This window comes from Oncorhynchus gorbuscha, linkage group LG04 (genome assembly GCF_021184085.1).
Source record: "Oncorhynchus gorbuscha isolate QuinsamMale2020 ecotype Even-year linkage group LG04, OgorEven_v1.0, whole genome shotgun sequence".
Lineage (NCBI taxonomy): Eukaryota > Metazoa > Chordata > Actinopteri > Salmoniformes > Salmonidae > Oncorhynchus > Oncorhynchus gorbuscha.
In genome coordinates this window covers 46,973,624-46,992,276 of record NC_060176.1, presented here as the reverse complement: position 1 = coordinate 46,992,276, position 18,653 = coordinate 46,973,624, and the positions used below count along the sequence as shown (strand labels likewise).

Sequence of the window (18,653 nt, the reverse complement as noted above, 5' to 3'; positions counted from 1 at the left end):
AATCACTAACACCGGTCTAATTCACATTACAATGTTCATGCAGCATAGCCCTACCGGTAGAGTGCATGCCCAATTCACAGTTTCCTTCTTAGTGGTACACTAGTGTGGATGGATATTGTAACAGAGCTCAGATGTTATATGTGCCATTCTTCACCAGCATACTCTCATTAGCTAAAATTGATCATCGAATGTAAATGAAATGTTTGTAAAGTATTTTTGTCTGTATTGTCTTTTTAGTTATGAGTCGGACTCCAAGAAGACTAGATGCCATGATGCCGTCAGCTAATCGGCATCCTAATAAAACATTTAAAAGGGGTTAATCAATCAGAAAACTCTGACATCCTATTAATCTCAGCAAATGACAGAACTGTCCCTAGTTGAAGTGTTTAAGTACACCTCAAGCCACTCATCGTGTCCTAAACAAGTACAACTTGTGAAAAGAAAAAAATATGTTCACAATCCGCACCCCATTCAACCTATCCTAGATTTACAAAGTCATTACATCCAAACAAAAACACTTCCCGGGGTTCCCATAGGCTTACGTTGTATTACATTTGGTCGTGCTGGTTGCAAAATTCCTATTTTTGATGCAGCAGTTGTTTGCTGAAATGCTAACGCTCATTGATATAGGCTGGTAGCAAAGCTAGCCAAAGTGCCATTTTACTGGATGAAGTGTTTATTAGTTTTGATATAATGCAGTTGATTTGCAACAGTAAACATATTAAGCAGGACATTCATGAGACTTTCAATCCAATTATAATCCAAAATGTGTTTGAAATACATTTACATGTTGTTTATGAGTGTAAGATTTCTTTTGCTGCTGGTCTGTAGACGGGTTGGTTGTTTAACAACAAAACCGGCGTGTGCACAACAGACAGGGTTGGCTTAGATTGTTGACACATGTAAACTATATTTCGTATCTAATATTTATTGAAAACAAATACGTTTGCACAATGAGCACTTGTCTCTCAAACCGTTACAGTTATTGGTTAGCTAGCTAGTGAATTTTAACCATATTAGCATAAACGTGACATCCAGTCAAAACAAGACATGGTATCAAGAAAAAGATACATCTAGCTGAAACAAGCCACCTACAACAAAAACAAGTTGCCGCCATCTGGCCATCCAGAATCCCAATAACACACTGCCTTCTGCCCCGTTGAAGTGTGTGCATTTTTTTCATGACTTTGTCAGCTAACCAGTCTATGAGAACTTCCCTGTGTTTCCCCATGGTATGGTAATTGTAAATATGGGTTGTGCCATTTCCTTGAATAACCCAATTACAGTGCATTACAAGTCCAAGACTTGAAAACCAGGTCTTTTGACACCAATGGAACTTCCTAGTTAAATACAGGCTAAATAAAAACACTTCGGATTGGGCCAGAGTTAGCTAGATATAAAGAGCCTTTGGAAAGTATTTAGATCCATTGACTTTTCCCTCTTTATAGCTTTTATCTAAAATGGATTGCCTGCATTGACATTTTTTTTGGAAGATCCTCAGCATAATACCCCATAATGACAAAGTGAAAACAGATGAGACATTTAAGAAAATGTATAAAAAAGAAAACTGAAATAAAATAATTACATAAGTATTCAGACCCTATGCCATGAAACTTGAAATTGAGCTCAGGTGCATCCTGTTACCACTGATCATCCTTGAGATGTTTCTACAACTTGGGAGTCCACCTGTGGTAAATTAAATTGATTGGACATGATTTGGAAAGGCACCACCTCTCTATATAAAGATCCCGTAGTATACAGTGCATGTCAGACCAAAAATCAAGCCATGAAGTCAAATTAATTGTCCGTACAGCTCCGAGAGAGGATTTGGGGAAGAGCACCAAAACATTTCTGCAGCATTGAAGGTCGCCAAGAACACAGTGGCCTCCATTCTTAAATGGAAGAAGTTTGGAACCACCAATATTCTTTCTAGAGCTGGCCGCCATGCCAAACTTGGCCTCGGTCAGGGAGGTGACCAAGAACCCAATGGTCACCGACAGAGCTCCTCTGTGGAGATGGGAGAACCTTCCAGAAGGACAACCATTTCTGCAGCACTCCATCAATCACGCCTTATGGTAGACTGGCCAGACGGAAGCCAGTCCACAGTACGACAGCCTGCTTGGAATTTGCAGAGAGGGACCCAAAGACTCACAGACCATGAGAAACAAGATTCTCTGGTCTGAAGAAACCAAGACTGAACGCTTGGGCCTAAATGGCAAGCATCACATCTGGAGGAAACATGGCATCATCCCTACAGTGAAGCATGGAGATGTCGGCATGATGCCGTGGGGATGTTTTTCAGAGGCGGGGACTGTCAGGGACTGGGAGAATAGTCAGGAGATGGAAAGATGAACAGAGAGATCCTTGATGAAACCCTGCTCCAGAGCACCTAGGACTTCAGACTGGGGAGAAAGTTCACCTTCTAACAGGACACCGACCCTAAGCACACAGCCAAGACAACGTCTGAGCCCGGACTTGAACCCGATCAAACATCTCTGGAGAGACTTGAAAACAACTGTGCAGCAACACTCCCCATCCAACCTGAGAGCTTTAGAGGACAATACTATACTTTGAGAATCTCCCCAAAACGCAGGTGTGCCAAGCTTGTAGCGTCATACCCAAGAAGACACGATGCTGTAATTGCTGCCAAAGGTGCTTCAACAAAGTACTGAGTTAAGGATCTGAATACTTACGTAAATGTGATTTCATTTCTTATTTTTCAACAAATTAGCAAAAACAAATCTAAAAAACAATTTTTCTTCATTATGGTGTATGGTGTGGAGACAGATGAAGAATTTTTTAAATATATTTTGGAATATGGCTGTAACATAACAAAATGTGGAAAAAGTCAAGGGGGTCTGAATACTTTCCGTAGACAATGTATATCTGTGTTGTATGCATCGAACTGCTTTGCTTTATCTTGGCCAGGTCACAGTTGCAAATGAGAACTTGTTCTCAACAAGCATACCTGCTTAAATAGGTGAAATAAAAAAATATACATACAGTTGAAGTCGGAAGTTTACATACACTTAGGTTGGAGTCATTTTTCAACCACTCCACAAATTTCTCGTTAACAGAAATTCAAGAACACCATCCCAACCTGAAGCACGGGGGTGACAGCATCATGTTGTGGGGGTGCTTTGCTGCAGGAGGGACTGGTGCGCTTCACAAAATAGATTGCATCATGAGGAAGAAAAATTATGTGGATATATTGAAGCAACATCTCAAGACATCAGTCAGGAAGTTAAAGCTTGGTCACACATGGGTCTTCCAAACGGACAATGACCAAGCATACTTCCAAAGTTGTGGCAAAATGGCTTAAGGACAACAAAATCCAGGTATTTAAATGGCCTCAATCCTATAGAATATTTGTGGGTAGAACTGAAAAAGCATGTGCGAGCAAGGAGGCCTACAAACCTGACTTCGTTACATCAGCTCTGTCAGGAGGAATGGGCTTCCCCAATTTATTGTGGGAAGCTTGTGGAAGGCTACCTGAAACGTTTGACCCAAGTTAAACTATTTAAAGGCAATGCTACAAAATACTAATTGAGGGTATGTAAACTTCTGACCCACTGGGAATTAAATGAAAGAAATGAAAGAAATAAAAGCTGAGGTTATGTAAACTTCTGACCCACTGGGAATTAAATAAAATAAATAAAAGCTGAAATAAATTACCATTATTCTGACATTTCACATTCTTAAAAAAAAGTGGTGATACTGACCTAAGACAGGGAATTTTTACTAGGCTTAAATGTCAGGAATTGTGAGAAACTGAGTTTAAGAGTATTTGGCTAAGGTGTATGTACAGTTGAAGTCGGAAGTTTACATACACCTTAATCCTAATAAAAATTCCCTGTCTTAGGTCAGTTAGGATCACTTTATTTAAAGAATGTGAAATGTCAGTATTATAGGAGAGAATTATTTATTTCAGCTTTTATTTCTTTCATCACGTTCCCAGTGAGTCAGAAGTTCAAATACACTCAATACCAATTGAGTGTGGTCCATAATTATTGGCACCCTTGATAATATATAATAATATATGCCATTTAGCAGACGCTTTTATCCAAAGCGACTTCCAGTCATGTGTGCATACATTCTACGTATGGGTGGTCCCGGGGATCGAACCCACTACCCTGGCGTTACAAGCGCCATGCTCTACCAACTGAGCTACAGAAGGACCAATAAATGAGCAAAAAATAAAAAATAAGACTAAAATAAATTATACTAATACTGAGCTACATTGTACGTGCCAAAAAAAAAGAATTGGGAAATTATATTATACTAATGCAATTGCTCAGAGAAAGAGATTGTTTAACTAGTAATACAACAAATCTCAGAGGGGTCAAAATTCATGTTAAGCCCGTTTTCAAAACTCTAGCACCTTTCCTTGCGAGGATAACGACAGAGCCTTTTTCTAAAATATTTTATGAGATTGGAGAACACGTTGGGAGGGATCGCCATACAGAATCTTTCCAGATCCTTGATATCCTTGATCTGAACTTATGGACTCCCCTCTTCAATTCAAACCACAGGTTTTCAAATCTGAATACTGAGAAGCCCATTGCAAAAGGTTGATTTTGTGGTCAATTAACCATTTCTTTGTGCTTGGGGTTGTCTTGCTGGAAGATCAACTTGCGGCCGCCATGTGTCAGCCTCCTGGCAGATGCAAACAGGTTCCGGTTATTTAGTCAAGTTCATGATGCCCTTGACCCATAACATCAAAGATCCACCACCATATTTTACCGTAGGTACGAGGTACTTTTTTGCATACGCTTCTGTTTTTCAACACCAAACCCACCATTGGTGTGCGTGACCGAAGAGCTCTATTTCACATCATCTGACCATAGTGTCAGTTCCAATCCAAGTCCCAATGCAGTTTTTCAAACTCCAGCCAGTGCTTTGGTCAGATGACATGAAAATAGAGCTCTTAGGCAACGCACACCAGTGGTGGGTTTGGTATCTTTATTTACAACTCAATCTAAATAAATGAAAATGACTCAACAGCTGTCAGTCAAGCCCCCTCCCCCGATGCTCTTACCTGTCCCATCAGGGGTGGAACGCACAAACGTGGGCAGCATCTTGACAGCGGCCGTGGGGCTGGAGTCACGGCCCAGACCCTTGTCCATCTCCCGTCGGAATCTCACCGACACGTCCATCAGGTTCTCGTCTGATAACCGCAGGTGGTACAGGTATTTATCCACCTTGAGAGAAAGAGAGTAAGCTAGAGTAAGCTAGCAACTGGAGGTGCTACAAGTATTTATCCAACTGACCTTATGAAAGGGAGCGAGCGAGAGAGGAAGATGGATGAGTAAGGCTTGTTTGATGCAGAAAGGGTCATAGGGTAGGAGCAGATCTCCTGATTATGTAGCATGAGGCAGCTTGATGTACCTGTGCACTCCCTGGACAGCAAGCGAGGATAAATATGAACCAATATTCCCTATTGATTACGAACTACGTCTGACTTCTATTCTGACATGAGTATCCAATGCTCATGAGGGTTGCCATGAAGCGACATCAGTAGCTTTGCAAAGGAACCATCAGCTGTTTGTTTGGGCCTAGATATTTTCTTACGTGGTTATAAGCTTGTGTCTCCATTTTGTTGCTTTACCACTGAAGTTGGCCTAATGTTAATGTTGTGTTCAATTACTGTGTGTGTGTCAGGATTTCCATTAGTTGATTAAACTGTTTCTGGACAAAATAACCAGGACAAAAAAAGTCCCATTGCAAAATAATGCTTTTCATTCATTGCAGGAAATTTGACTGTCATGCTTTTATTTCACAAGGTAGGCCATCCATCGTTAAATATCCTACCTGGTTAAATAAAAAGGTGAAATAAAATAATAAAAGCATGACGGTCAAATGTATTTCCTGCAATGAATGAAAAGCATTATTTTGCTATGTTTTTTTCCCCCTCCTGGTTATTTTGTTCAGAAACAGTTCTCAAGTTCTCATTTACAACTGTGACCTGGCCGAGATAATGCAAAGCAGTGCGACAAAAACAACACCAGAGTTACACATGGAATAAACAAACGTACAGTCAATAACACAATAGAAAATCTGCATACAGTGTTTGCAAATGAAGTAAGGAGGGTGAGGCAATAAATAGGTCATAGTTGGGAAGTAATTAAAACTTAGCAATTAACACTGGAGTGATAGATGTGCAGATGAGGATGTGCAAGTAGAAATACTACTGTGCAAAAGAGCAGAAAGAAACAAAAACAAATATGGGGATGAGATTAGGTAGTTTGTTGGATGGTCTATTTACAGATGGGTTGTGTACAGCTGCAGTGATCGTTAAGCTGCTCTGATCTGACAGCCGTGCTTGAAGTTAGTGAGAGGGATACAAGTCTCCAACTTCAGTGATTTTTGCCATTTGTTCCAGTCAATGGCAGCAGAGAATAGGTTCATTTGCATAATTCAGAATTAAATTACCATGCGTGTATTTGTTAGTCTTCACGTATCTTTATCCAACAAAACTATCACACGCGCAGAGCGCCAATCTTGGATTGTCATATCTCCTGCAACTCCTTAGCTGGTTGCTAAGCCCATTCACTGCCCAACAATTCTATATGCAATTTCGTGTTTAAAAATCTTAGTGCATGATTAAAAATATATAATTTTATTACTCAACTGGTAATTGAAGCGTGCCCCCCATTCGTGGAACAGTTTCATTTCAATAATACAATTGTAGTTTCTCAAAATCATTGTTACGCGGTTAAACAAAAATCTGAATTAAAATTATAACAATCTAAAAAGTTAAATTCAACTGTTGCGAGCACCAGCTTCTGCCATATGGACACATTGATACACTGATTTATTGGTGGCTTAAGAAATGAGCGCATGGAACTCATAGCCTATAGACAAATGAAGCAGGCCTATCACCTCTATTGTCAACGAAGTAAAAATACATCAAGCTGACAAACAAAAACGATACTAGAAAATGAAAATTCAATCGCAGTCATCACTACTCAGCCAGCCAATAGCGTCGCCACACACCTGTCCCCTTCATGTCAACATTATCTAATTATACCCAAGACGCATTATGCTTTTCACTGACAGCCGCAGCTCAAAACCGCTAGGCCCATTGCCACTCCAACTGCCCAAATAGGCATAAGACTTTGAGCTTGTGATTTGAAACAATCCACAATCCTTTTTTAAGAAGATAATGATCCTCAATTCTTCTTTGACTAAGTCATGCTTTTTGGTGAATTATCTTGAATGATTTCATTCTGTATTAACAGGAGTAATTATATAATTTTGGCTAATGTATTTCAAATGTACTTCCCTAGCCTATTGAACCTGCTGCCTTGCCATTTCTCTCCTGTTCCATTGGTTTTCATATCAACTTTCTTTCCTTGACCAGAAGCCAAAAGCACAATCCTAGTCATATTAGCGACCCATCCTAGTGGTTGCATCTTTAGATTCACCCTTTAAGTTCCTAACAGAGAATTGAATCTGTCACATATATTTCCCACAAATTACATTTTGGCAAATGTTTCAAAAATGATTTATTTTTGGCTGCTTCATTACAGGAGTTGCATGCTCTGTTCAGATGAATTACCATAATCTAAAATGTGATTCCTGTCATTCTGAGCACAGTGGGTGGATGCCCTAATGGGTTACACACCCAATGCATATGGGTCTGGTAATTTTATCAAATGGCCGGTAAATTAAAATCTTCCCGGTCACGTTGTTCAGCGCCACATTTTCTTAACGGAAACCCTGGTGTGTGTGTGCGCGCATGTGTGTGTAGCTATTGTACAGGGCCAGTAGGGACAGTGGCATTACATCTTATCATACTACAATCTTCCCTTGCTGAAATGCCAACAGTCATGTGGTAATGCCCGCTTTGTCATGATAATAGTAATGGTTCCGAATCTGAACAGAGTGATTGTTTCCACAGTCTGGGTGACATTACAGACAAGCAGTCAACAGAGAGACAACACAATGGAAAATCATTATTATCTATCTTATTTGTTTGGCATGTCGTCTACAATAGTCCTTGACCCATTTCACTGTCAAAGCCAAATCTGACTACCTCTGTAGGCCTCAACTCAAACCTCCGATAAAATGTTATTGTACTGGAAGTCACATTTCCCCAGGGCTAACTAACCCCACCCCCTGCATTACTGGTTGGCTCCAACTCCAGGAACTGAATGACTCTGCTAGGCAGCAGCCATAAGTACTGTACAAGCAGCTGATTTCACACATGGCCCAACCACACTACTCTAAATACCAGGAACCTCACTGACTTGCAAAACGTGTCCGGCAGCAAGGAGCATGTGACTGGAGGAAGGGGAAACACAAGACGAGTGAAAAGGTCTAGCAAACCACAAACCAAACATTATGGCTTTATTGTATTTGTCTCAATGGCTAGACCTAGCTGATCTTACAGTAAAAGCCTCCAAACGGCAACATATCAATGATATCAGCATGTATAGGCTAAGTGGTAGACTGTTGTCTTGCACAATCATGTGGCCCCGGCACCACCAAGTAAGGTAAGACCCTGGTACAGTGGCCGAGTTCCCGAATGGCACTGTATGTATGTATGTATGGATGTATGTATGTAACACACACAACGTTTGACCAGAAGGCTCTAGTCTAGTGCACGACATAGGGAATAGGGTGGCATTTGGGACACATCCCCTTAAGTCACCTTGGCCTGAAGGTCCTGGCTAGCAAAAAGACTGATTAATAAATATCTGATACAGACAGGACACAACGTTCCAGCAGCAACCTGGAACAGACTGACCGTACAACATTCAATCTGAAACTGGAGATGGACTTAGAAAGCAGAACCTCATCGGAAAGGGAGGGGTAGAGGAAGAAGGGGGAGAGTAGCGAGGGAAGAATGGTCGAGACATTATGACACTCCCATAGCCACAAGAAGATGTTTTGAGTTAATGGAAGGCCTTAGATTTTACGTTATTAAGGCCTACATGACACATTCTCAGTATATTTTTAATACTACACAAATTACAGAAACCTACTCTGACACTGTCAAACATAATAAAAGACCACTTATAGAATATTAGAGTAGAGATAACACATACAAGACCAAAGGTACGTGGACACCTGCTCGTCGAACATCTCATTCCAAAATCATGGGCATTAATAGAGTCCCCCCCCCCCCCTTTCTGCTATAACAGCCCCCACTCTGCTGGGAAGGCTTTCCACTAGATGTTGGAAACTGCAGGGACTTGCTTCCATTCAAATACAAGCGCATTAGTGAGGTTGGGCACTGATGTTAGGCATGGTGTTCGGCATTCCAATTCATCCCAAAGGTGTTTGATGGTGTTGAGGTCAGGGCTCTGTGCCAAGTTCTTCTACGTCGATCTCGACAAGCCATTTGTGTTTGGACGTCGCTTTGTGCACGGGGGCATTGTCATGCTGAAACAGGAAAGCACATTATTGTCGAGAATGTGATTGTATACTGTAGCGTTAAGATTTCCCTTCACTGGGACTAAGGGTCCTAGCCAGAACCATGAAAAACAGCCCCAGACCATTATTCCTCCTACACCTAACTTTACAGTTGACACTACGCATTCGGGCAGGTTGCGTTCTCCTGGCATCAGCCAAACCGAGATTTGTCCATTCGACTGAAGAGTGATTCATCACGCCAAAGAACACGTTTCCACTGCTCCAGAGGCCAAGGGCGGCGAGCTTTACGCCACTCGAGCTGACGCTTGGCATTGCGCATGGTGATCGACTGCTCGGCCAAAACAATCCATTTCATGAAGCTCCCAACGAACAGTTATTGTGCTGACATTGCTTCCAGAGGCAGTTTGGAACTCAGTAATGAGTGTTGCAACTGAGGAGAGACAGATTTTCAAAGCTACAGCACTCTTTTCTAAAACTGTTTGAATCATGTCTGTGAGTATAACATAACTTATGTAGCAGGCAAAACCTGGAACCTGTTTTCAGTTCCTACCGCTTCCACTGGATGTCACCAGTCTTTGGAATTTGGTCGACGTTATTCCTTTGTGCAATGAAGTAGTAGGCCAACTTGGAACTGGGTACACTTTTGTGAGTTGCGCAAGACGTGAAAAGTTGTGCTGGTTTGTTTTCTTTCCTGAATTGAACACAGATTGCCCCGTCTACAATTTGATCGATTATTAACATTTAAAAATACCTAAAGTTGTATTACAAAAGTAGTTTGAAATATTTTGGCAAAGTTTATAGACAACTTCTGAAATATTTTGTAGTGACGTAGCGTTTTTTGTAAGCTGCTTTTTTCTGGATCAAACGTGCTTTATAAATTTACATTTTGGATATATATGGACGGATTTAATCGAACAAAAGGACCAATTGTGATGTTTCTGGGACATATTGGAGTGCCAACAAAAGAAGCTTGTCAAAGGTAATGCATGTTTTATATTTTATTTCAGCGTTTTGTGTAGCGCCTGCAGGGTTGAAATATGCTAACGCCTTTGTTTACTGCTGGTGCAGGCTATCAAATAATAGCTTCTTGTGCTTTCGAAAAGCATTTTTAAAATCTGACATGTTGGCTGGATTCACAACAAGTGTAGCTTTAATTGAGTATCTTACATGTGTGATTTAACCGGGGCAGCTCTAGCAGGGTAGAAATTTGACAAACTCACTTGATTGAAAGGTGGCATAAATAAATAAATAAAAATAAACTTATCTTTATAAAAAATAATGAATCATTATTTTTTATAAAGATAAGTTTAATGCAATCTAGCAACTTTCCTTGGCTTACTGCATTCGTGTAACAGGCAGTCTCTGTTCAATCTAACCCTGGAATGTAATGAAATTCCAAAGATCTGGAAATCAGCATTTGTCCTACCACTTTTAAAAGGGGGGGATCCAACTCATTTAAATAATTATAGGCCAATCTCAAAGCTGTCACCCCTGGTGAAAATACTTGAAACCCTTGTAAGTGAACAACTAAAATATTTTTTATTTACTAACTATTTTATCAATGTACCAATCGGGCTTCAGGAAGAAGCATAGCACAATTACTGCAGCAGCCATGAAGGTTTTTAATGATATCACTGAAGCCATTGACAAAAAACAGCAATGCGTCTCACTTTTTATTGATCTTTTAAGGCTTTTCATACAGTTGATCATGCTATGCTAAGGCAGAGGTTGTCAAGTGTAGGTCTTTCGGAGCATGCAGTTGCATGGTGTGCTAACTATCTGATAGTGCTCTCAATTTTATGGGCTTATGTCAGTTTAAATTGTCTGTCTTGAATGGTGTGCCCCAAGGCGCTGTACTTGGTCCTCTCATTCACTATTTATAGAAATTATTTAGACAAAAATGTCCAAAATGCACAACTTAATTTTTATGCTGATGATACTGTTATTTACTGTTGTGCCTCGTCTCTTACAAAAGCTTTCCAGAACATGCAAACTGCTTTTATACTGTTCAACATGCCTTGTGTCAATTAAGGCTTATCCTCAATACTGACAAAACTAAACTAATGGTGTTTTCTAATGCAAGAAATAGACCTCTGAACCTTTCACCTATTACTACCTGTCAGGGCAAGGAGATTGAGGTTGTAACCTCAAATATCTTGGAATTTTAATTGATGACGGCCTCTTTTAAATTGCATATTCAACAACTTACAAAAAAAGCTGAAATTTGAATTTTATTTTAGGAATAAGGCCTGTTTTTCAGCTACATTTATGCCTTTACTAGACTATTGGGATATTTTATATATGAATGCTTCCGCTCAGTGTTTGAGATCAATTGACACTACCATGGCACATTGAGAATTATTTTAAACTGCAAAACCCTTTGTATATCAGGGTTGGCTGGCCTTCTCTCGTCACTCGTAGGCTCAGCCACTGGTATACTTTTATTTACAAAGCCATTTTGGGTTTACTACCTTTTTATTTGTGCATTTTTATTGTTCAGAAATGTCGTGGGTACTCTCTTCGTTCCAAATGTCCGAACTGAATTTGGTAAAAGGGCCTTTATGTACTATGCGCCATTGTCTTGGACCACCTTATAAAATACTTTTAAACTGGAAGAACTTGTCCCGATTGGTGTTTTTAAGTCACGGATGAAGGATTTTGAGGCTGATTCCCTGACCTGTCAATGTTTTTAATTTGCTGTTTTATACTCTTGTGAATTCAATGGTTTTTACTAGATTACTTGTAGTTTTTCATGTTTGTCTGTAATTGTTTTGTAATGACTTGGTGCCATCTTGGCCAGGGCGCTCTTGAAAAAGAGATTTTAATCTCAATGAGCCCTTCCTGCTTTAAAAAAAAGTCTCCTTGTGGAGTGCAACGAGAGAGAGGCAGGTCATTATTACGTTGGACTAGTTAACTGTAAGGTTGCAAGATTAGATCCCCCGAACCGACAAGGTGAAAATCTGTCATTCTGTCCCTGAACAAGGAAGTTAACCCACCGTTCCTAGGTCGTCATTGAAAATAAGAATGTGTTCTTAACTGACTTGCCTAGTTAAATAAAGGTATAAAAAATAATGATAATAAAAACGGCAAATCGGTGGCCAAAAATAACGATTTCTGATTGTTATGAAAACTTGAAATCGGCCTTAATTAATCGGCCATTCCGATTAATCGGTCGAACTCTAGTACATTGACATGGAACACTGGCCACTAATAACGTTAACATACTGTTTTACACATTTCTTCTTAACCTTTATTTAACCAGGAAGGGTTCTATCCACATATCCACATTCGGTGCATGTCTATACATCACATACATATAGTTGAAGACAAAAGTTCATATACTTAGGTTGGAGTCATTAAAAATAATTTTTCAACCACTCCAAATGTCTTGTTAATTAACAAACTATAGTTTTGGCAAGTCGGTTAGGACATCTACTTTGTGCATGACACAAGTCATTTTTCCAACAATTGTTTACAGACATATTATTTCACTGTTTCACAATTCCAGTGGGTCAGAAGTTTATTACCAATTATCAATGACGGCCTAGGAACGATGGGTTAAGTGCCTTGTTCAGGGGCAGAACTACAGATTTTTATCTTGTCAGCTCAGGGATTCAATCTTGCAACCTTACGGTTAACTAGTCCAATGCTTTAACCACCAGCCTCACGAGGAGCCTGCCTGTTACGCGAATGCAGTAAGAAGCCAAGGTATGTTGCTAGCTAGCATTAAACTTATCTTATAAAAAACAATCACTAGTTATAACTACACATTATTGATATTACTAGTTTATCTAGCGTGTCCTGCGTTGCATTTAATCGATGCGGTGCGCATTCGCGAAAAAGGACTGTCGTTGCTCCAACGTGTACCTAACCATAAACATCAATGTCTTCTTAAAATCAATACACAGAAGTATATATTTTTAAACCTGCATATTTAGCTAAAAGAAATCCAGGTTAGCAGGCAATATTAACCAGGTGAAATTGTGTCACTTCTCTTGCGTTCATTGCACGCAGTCAGGGTATATGCAACAGTTTGGGCCGGCTGGCTCACAGCGAACTAATTTGCCAAGATTTTACGTAATTATGACACAACATTGAAGGTTGTGCAATGTAACAGCAATATTTAGACTTTGGGATGCCATCTGTTAGATATAATACGGAACAGTTCCGTATTTCACTGAAATAATAAACATTTTGTTTTCGAGGTGATAGTTTCAGGATTCGACCATATTAATGATCTACGGCTCGTATTTCTGTGTGTTATTATGTTATAATTAAGTAAATGATTTGATAGAGCAGTCTGACAGATGGTAGGCACCAGCAGGCTCGTAAGCATTCACTCAAACAGCACTTTCGTTTGTTTTGCCAACAGCTCTTAGCTATGCTTCAAGCATTGAGCTGTTTATGACTTGAAGCCTATCAACTCCCGAGATTAGGCTGGTGTAACCGATTTGAAATGGCTAGCTAGTTAGCGGGGTGGACGCTAATAGCGTTTCAAACGTCACTCGCTCTGAGACTTGGAGTAGTTGTTCCCCTTGCTCTGCATGGGTAACGCTGCTTACATTTACATTACATTTAAGTCATTTAGCAGACACTCTTATCCAGAGCGACTTACAAATTGGTGCATTCACCTTATGACATCCAGTGGAACAGCCACTTTACAATAGTGCATCTAAATCTTTTAGGGGGGGGGGTGTGAGAAGGATTACTTTATCCTATCCTAGGTATTCCTTAAAGAGGTGGGGTTTCAGGTGTCTCCGGAAGGTGGTGATTGACTCCGCTGTCCTGGCATCGTGAGGGAGTTTGTTCCACCATTGGGGGGCCAGAGCAGCGAACAGTTTTGACTGGGCTGAGCGGGAACTGTACTTCCTCAGTGGTAGGGAGGCGAGCAGGCCAGAGGTGGATGAACGCAGTGCCCTTGTTTGGGTGTAGGGCCTGATCAGAGCCTGGAGGTACTGAGGTGCCGTTCCCCTCACAGCTCCGTAGGCAAGCACCATGGTCTTGTAGCGGATGCGAGCTTCAACTGGAAGCCAGTGGAGAGAGCGGAGGAGCGGGGTGACGTGAGAGATCTTGGGAAGGTTGAACACCAGACGGGCTGCGGCGTTCTGGATGAGTTGTAGGGGTTTAATGGCACAGGCAGGGAGCCCAGCCAACAGCGAGTTGCAGTAATCCAGACGGGAGATGACAAGTGCCTGGATTAGGACCTGCGCCGCTTCCTGTGTGAGGCAGGGTCGTACTCTGCGGATGTTGTAGAGCATGAACCTACAGGAACGGGCCACCGCCTTGATGTTAGTTGAGAACGACAGGGTGTTGTCCAGGATCACGCCAAGGTTCTTAGCGCTCTGGGAGGAGGACACAATGGAGCTGTCAACCGTGATGGCGAGATCATGGAACGGGCAGTCCTTCCCCGGGAGGAAGAGCAGCTCCGTCTTGCCGAGGTTCAGCTTGAGGTGGTGACCCGTCATCCACACTGATATGTCTGCCAGACATGCAGAGATGCGATTCGCCACCTGGTCATCAGAAGGGGGAAAGGAGAAGATTAATTGTGTGTCGTCTGCATAGCAATGATAGGAGAGACCATGTGAGGTTATGACAGAGCCAAGTGACTTGGTGTATAGCGAGAATAGGAGAGGGCCTAGAACAGAGCCCTGGGGGACACCAGTGGTGAGAGCGCGTGGTGAGGAGACAGATTCTCGCCACGCCACCTGGTAGGAGCGACCTGTCAGGTAGGACGCAATACAAGCGTGGGCCGCGCCGGAGATGCCCAACTCGGAGAGGATGGAGAGGAGGATCTGATGGTTCACAGTATCGAAGGCAGCCGATAGGTCTAGAAGGATGAGAGCAGAGGAGAGAGAGTTAGCTTTAGCAGTGCGGAGCGCCTCCGTGATACAGAGAAGAGCAGTCTCAGTTGAATGACTAGTCTTGAAACCTGACTGATTTGGATCAAGAAGGTCATTCTGAGAGAGATAGCGGGAGAGCTGGCCAAGGACGGCACGTTCAAGAGTTTTGGAGAGAAAAGAAAGAAGGGATACTGGTCTGTAGTTGTTGACATCGGAGGGATCGAGTGTAGGTTTTTTCAGAAGGGGTGCAACTCTCGCTCTCTTGAAGACGGAAGGGACGTAGCCAGCGGTCAGGGATGAGTTGATGAGCGAGGTGAGGTAGGGGAGAAGGTCTCCGGAAATGGTCTGGAGAAGAGAGGAGGGGATAGGGTCAAGCGGGCAGGTTGTTGGGCGGCCGGCCGTCACAAGACGCGAGATTTCATCTGATGATTCGAGGGTGGCTGTTGTAGATGTGTTCCTGGTTCGAGCCCAGGTAGCGGCGAGGAGAGGGATGTTAGCTATACTGTTACATTGGCAATACTAAAGTGCCTATAAGAACATACAATAGTCAAAGGTATATGGAATACAAATCGTATAGAGAAATTGTCCTATAATTCCTATAATAACTACAACCTAAAATGTCTTACCTGAGAATATTGAAGATTCCTGTTAAAAGGCACCACCAGCTTTCATATGTTCTCATGTTCTGAGCAAGGAACTTAAACGTTTTTTTTTTTTACATGGCACATATTGCACTTTTACTTTCTTCTCCAACACTTTGTTTTTGCATTATTTAAACCAAATTGAACATGTTTCATTTTATTTGAGGCTAAACTGATTTTTTTGATGTACTAAATTCAAATAAGGGTTCATTCAGTATTGTTGTAAATGTCATTATTACAAATGAAATTTAAAAACTTTTTTTTAAACACTAAAAAAAACACATTAAAAAAATTGGCCGACTAATCGGTATTGGTGTTTTTTTGGTCCTCCAATACTCGGAATCGGCGTTGAAAAAACATAATTGGTCGACCTCAAGTTTAAATGTATTTAGCTAAGGTGTATAAGTAATCCCTCTCACCCCACCCCCCCTAAGTTTTAGATGCACTATTGTTAAGTGACTGTCCCACTGGATGTCATAAGGTGAATGCACCAATTTGTAAGTCGCTCTGGATAAGAGCGTCTGCTAAATGACTTAAATGTAAATGTAAATGTACTCCAGACTACAACATTGCTCATCCTAATATTCCTATATTTTTTAATTCCATACTTTACTTTTAAAATGTATTGTTAGATATTACTGCTCTGTTGGACCTAGGAACATAAGCATTTTGCAACACCCTCAAAAACATCTGCTAAACACGTATGCGACCCATAATATTAGATTTCACACAAAATAGCCCTGTCCCGCTACAAGCACACAAATTGTAATTTGTATAACATATCATACAAAATGGGTGATGGACATCCACAAATTAATACATACCATATGAAACGTAACATATACTAATTGCTGGATCGAATCCTCAAATATATACACACACACACACACACACACACACACACACACACACACACACACACACACACACACACACATATTAACGAAACAATATGTTTTGAATTTGGAAACCATAAATGTTTGGAATTCTAGCTAACTGACTAATGTCAACCAAGCTAGGGGTTAGGTTAAAGGGTTTAGGAGTTAGGTTAAAGGGTTTAGGAGTTAGGTTAAAGGGTTAGGACTAGCTAGGACCTGCTAAAAGGATTAAGGTTAGGGCTAGGAGAAGGGTTCACTAAAACGGTTATGGTTAGCTAACATGCTAAGTAGTTGCAAAGGATCTAAAAAGTAGTAAGTAGTTGAAAAGTTGTTAATTAGCTCAAATGCAAAAGTTGTCCGTGAAGAGTTTCTTACTCGCACTCCGACCGACCAACCAACCTACTTAATAAGTAACAATCTGTCTCATTTAACCATACCAAATGTAACATATACTAATCTTTTCTGGATTTATGTTTACCATGTTACGTCTAGTCTATGAGACCAGGCTGGACCTACGTAGAAGCACCTCATGATAGGTTCATTTTCACAACCATTTATCCTACTACTGATGTAAAGATAAGTGTGCATGCATCCTGTCTAATTATGTTGATAGTCCTGTTTAGGTCAGTGATGTAGACAGTCTTACGTTTCAGGTTCAGCCAAGCTAAACCGATATGCCAACCGCCTATTTCTCAAAACATTGCTAGGTCAGTGCTGTTATTTCTTGGAATCCCTATCCATCCATGGACAGGGCCGACGGCTCTCGCTCTGGCATTGCATTGAAATGCGGAAACAAGAAGATGCGCAATTATTGCATTTTAAACAAATCAGTAAAAGTTCATACTTGGGCATATCTTGTCAGTGTCTTCAACTTTAATTTAGTTAGTTTGGATAGACATCGTGGGTCATTTGACGGAAAAGAACTAATTAACTACCACTCCTTAGAGGAAATTCGACACAATGGAAACTAACTAGACGCTCCACTGACGCAATGCCAATCTGATCCGAGTCATCACACGACACGTGTGGCGTACTTCAAGTAACCTAGCCTCTTCTTTCGAGTGCTAGCTAACCGGTCAACGGCCAATATCACTTAGGAAATATGTCCCTTTATAACATAAAAAGAGCAAAGACATGTAGCTATGTTTTCGATGCACTTACTTGTTGAACTTTGTCATGGTGGAGCTCCGTGAAGTAGTAAGCCAGAAGATGAGAGGCTATCATCGTCGTTGTAAATGTCCTTCTCTACCTCTTAGTTCGTTAGCTAGCTATGTCAATGTAATTATTTCCTATATGGCTTGTTCGTTAAAGTTGTCGGCAACTAATCATAACGTCGAACAAAATCTTATCTGGCCTTCGTAATGACAACTTTATAGAGATGAAGTCTGCAGAAGTCACATCGATAACTTCCACCTACTTCGAACAAGTAATTCTTAATATTCTTCGCGTCATTGCTGGCGATTGGCCACGAGGAAGGTGGGGCTTCTCTTCTTGTCTAACGATAAGCAAATTATCATAATGATGAATACTATAATTAAACACAAGATGTCCTTACATATCTGATCTCTCAGATCAACTTTTAACTTTAAAATATATATATATATATATATATGAGTATATCTTATCATAGAGATACATCTATAATCGTATTGATATAAAACAGGAGTGAGTTTGGTTTGTAATACAGATTAAACTGATTTCATGGAGCAGTTCCATCTATTGACATGATGTTCCTGTAATGACTGACAATTCACATTTCTTACATTCATGAACTGCCAGAAGAAGGAAAAAATCTCATCATAGGAAGAAAAACTGTATGGGGGAAGAATACAATTTAAGGCAGAAAATTGACAGGGAGAAGAGAATTATTTCAACAACAATGTAGCAATATATCCAATTTAGCACATGCTGTA

At 40.8% G+C, this 18,653-nt stretch overlaps 1 protein-coding gene across 1 annotated transcript in view; it reads right to left on the bottom strand.

Moving 5' to 3' along the window:
• Nucleotides 1-18,210, bottom strand: part of LOC124034167 (hexokinase-2-like) — a 64,324-nt gene extending 46,114 nt beyond the window's left edge. Inside the window, 2 exon segments of the mRNA XM_046346970.1 lie at nucleotides 5,039-5,201; nucleotides 17,902-18,210. Coding sequence (XP_046202926.1) covers nucleotides 5,039-5,201; nucleotides 17,902-17,964 — 226 coding nt within the window. The 5' untranslated portion in view covers nucleotides 17,965-18,210.
• Nucleotides 18,211-18,653: the final 443 nt, after the last annotated feature.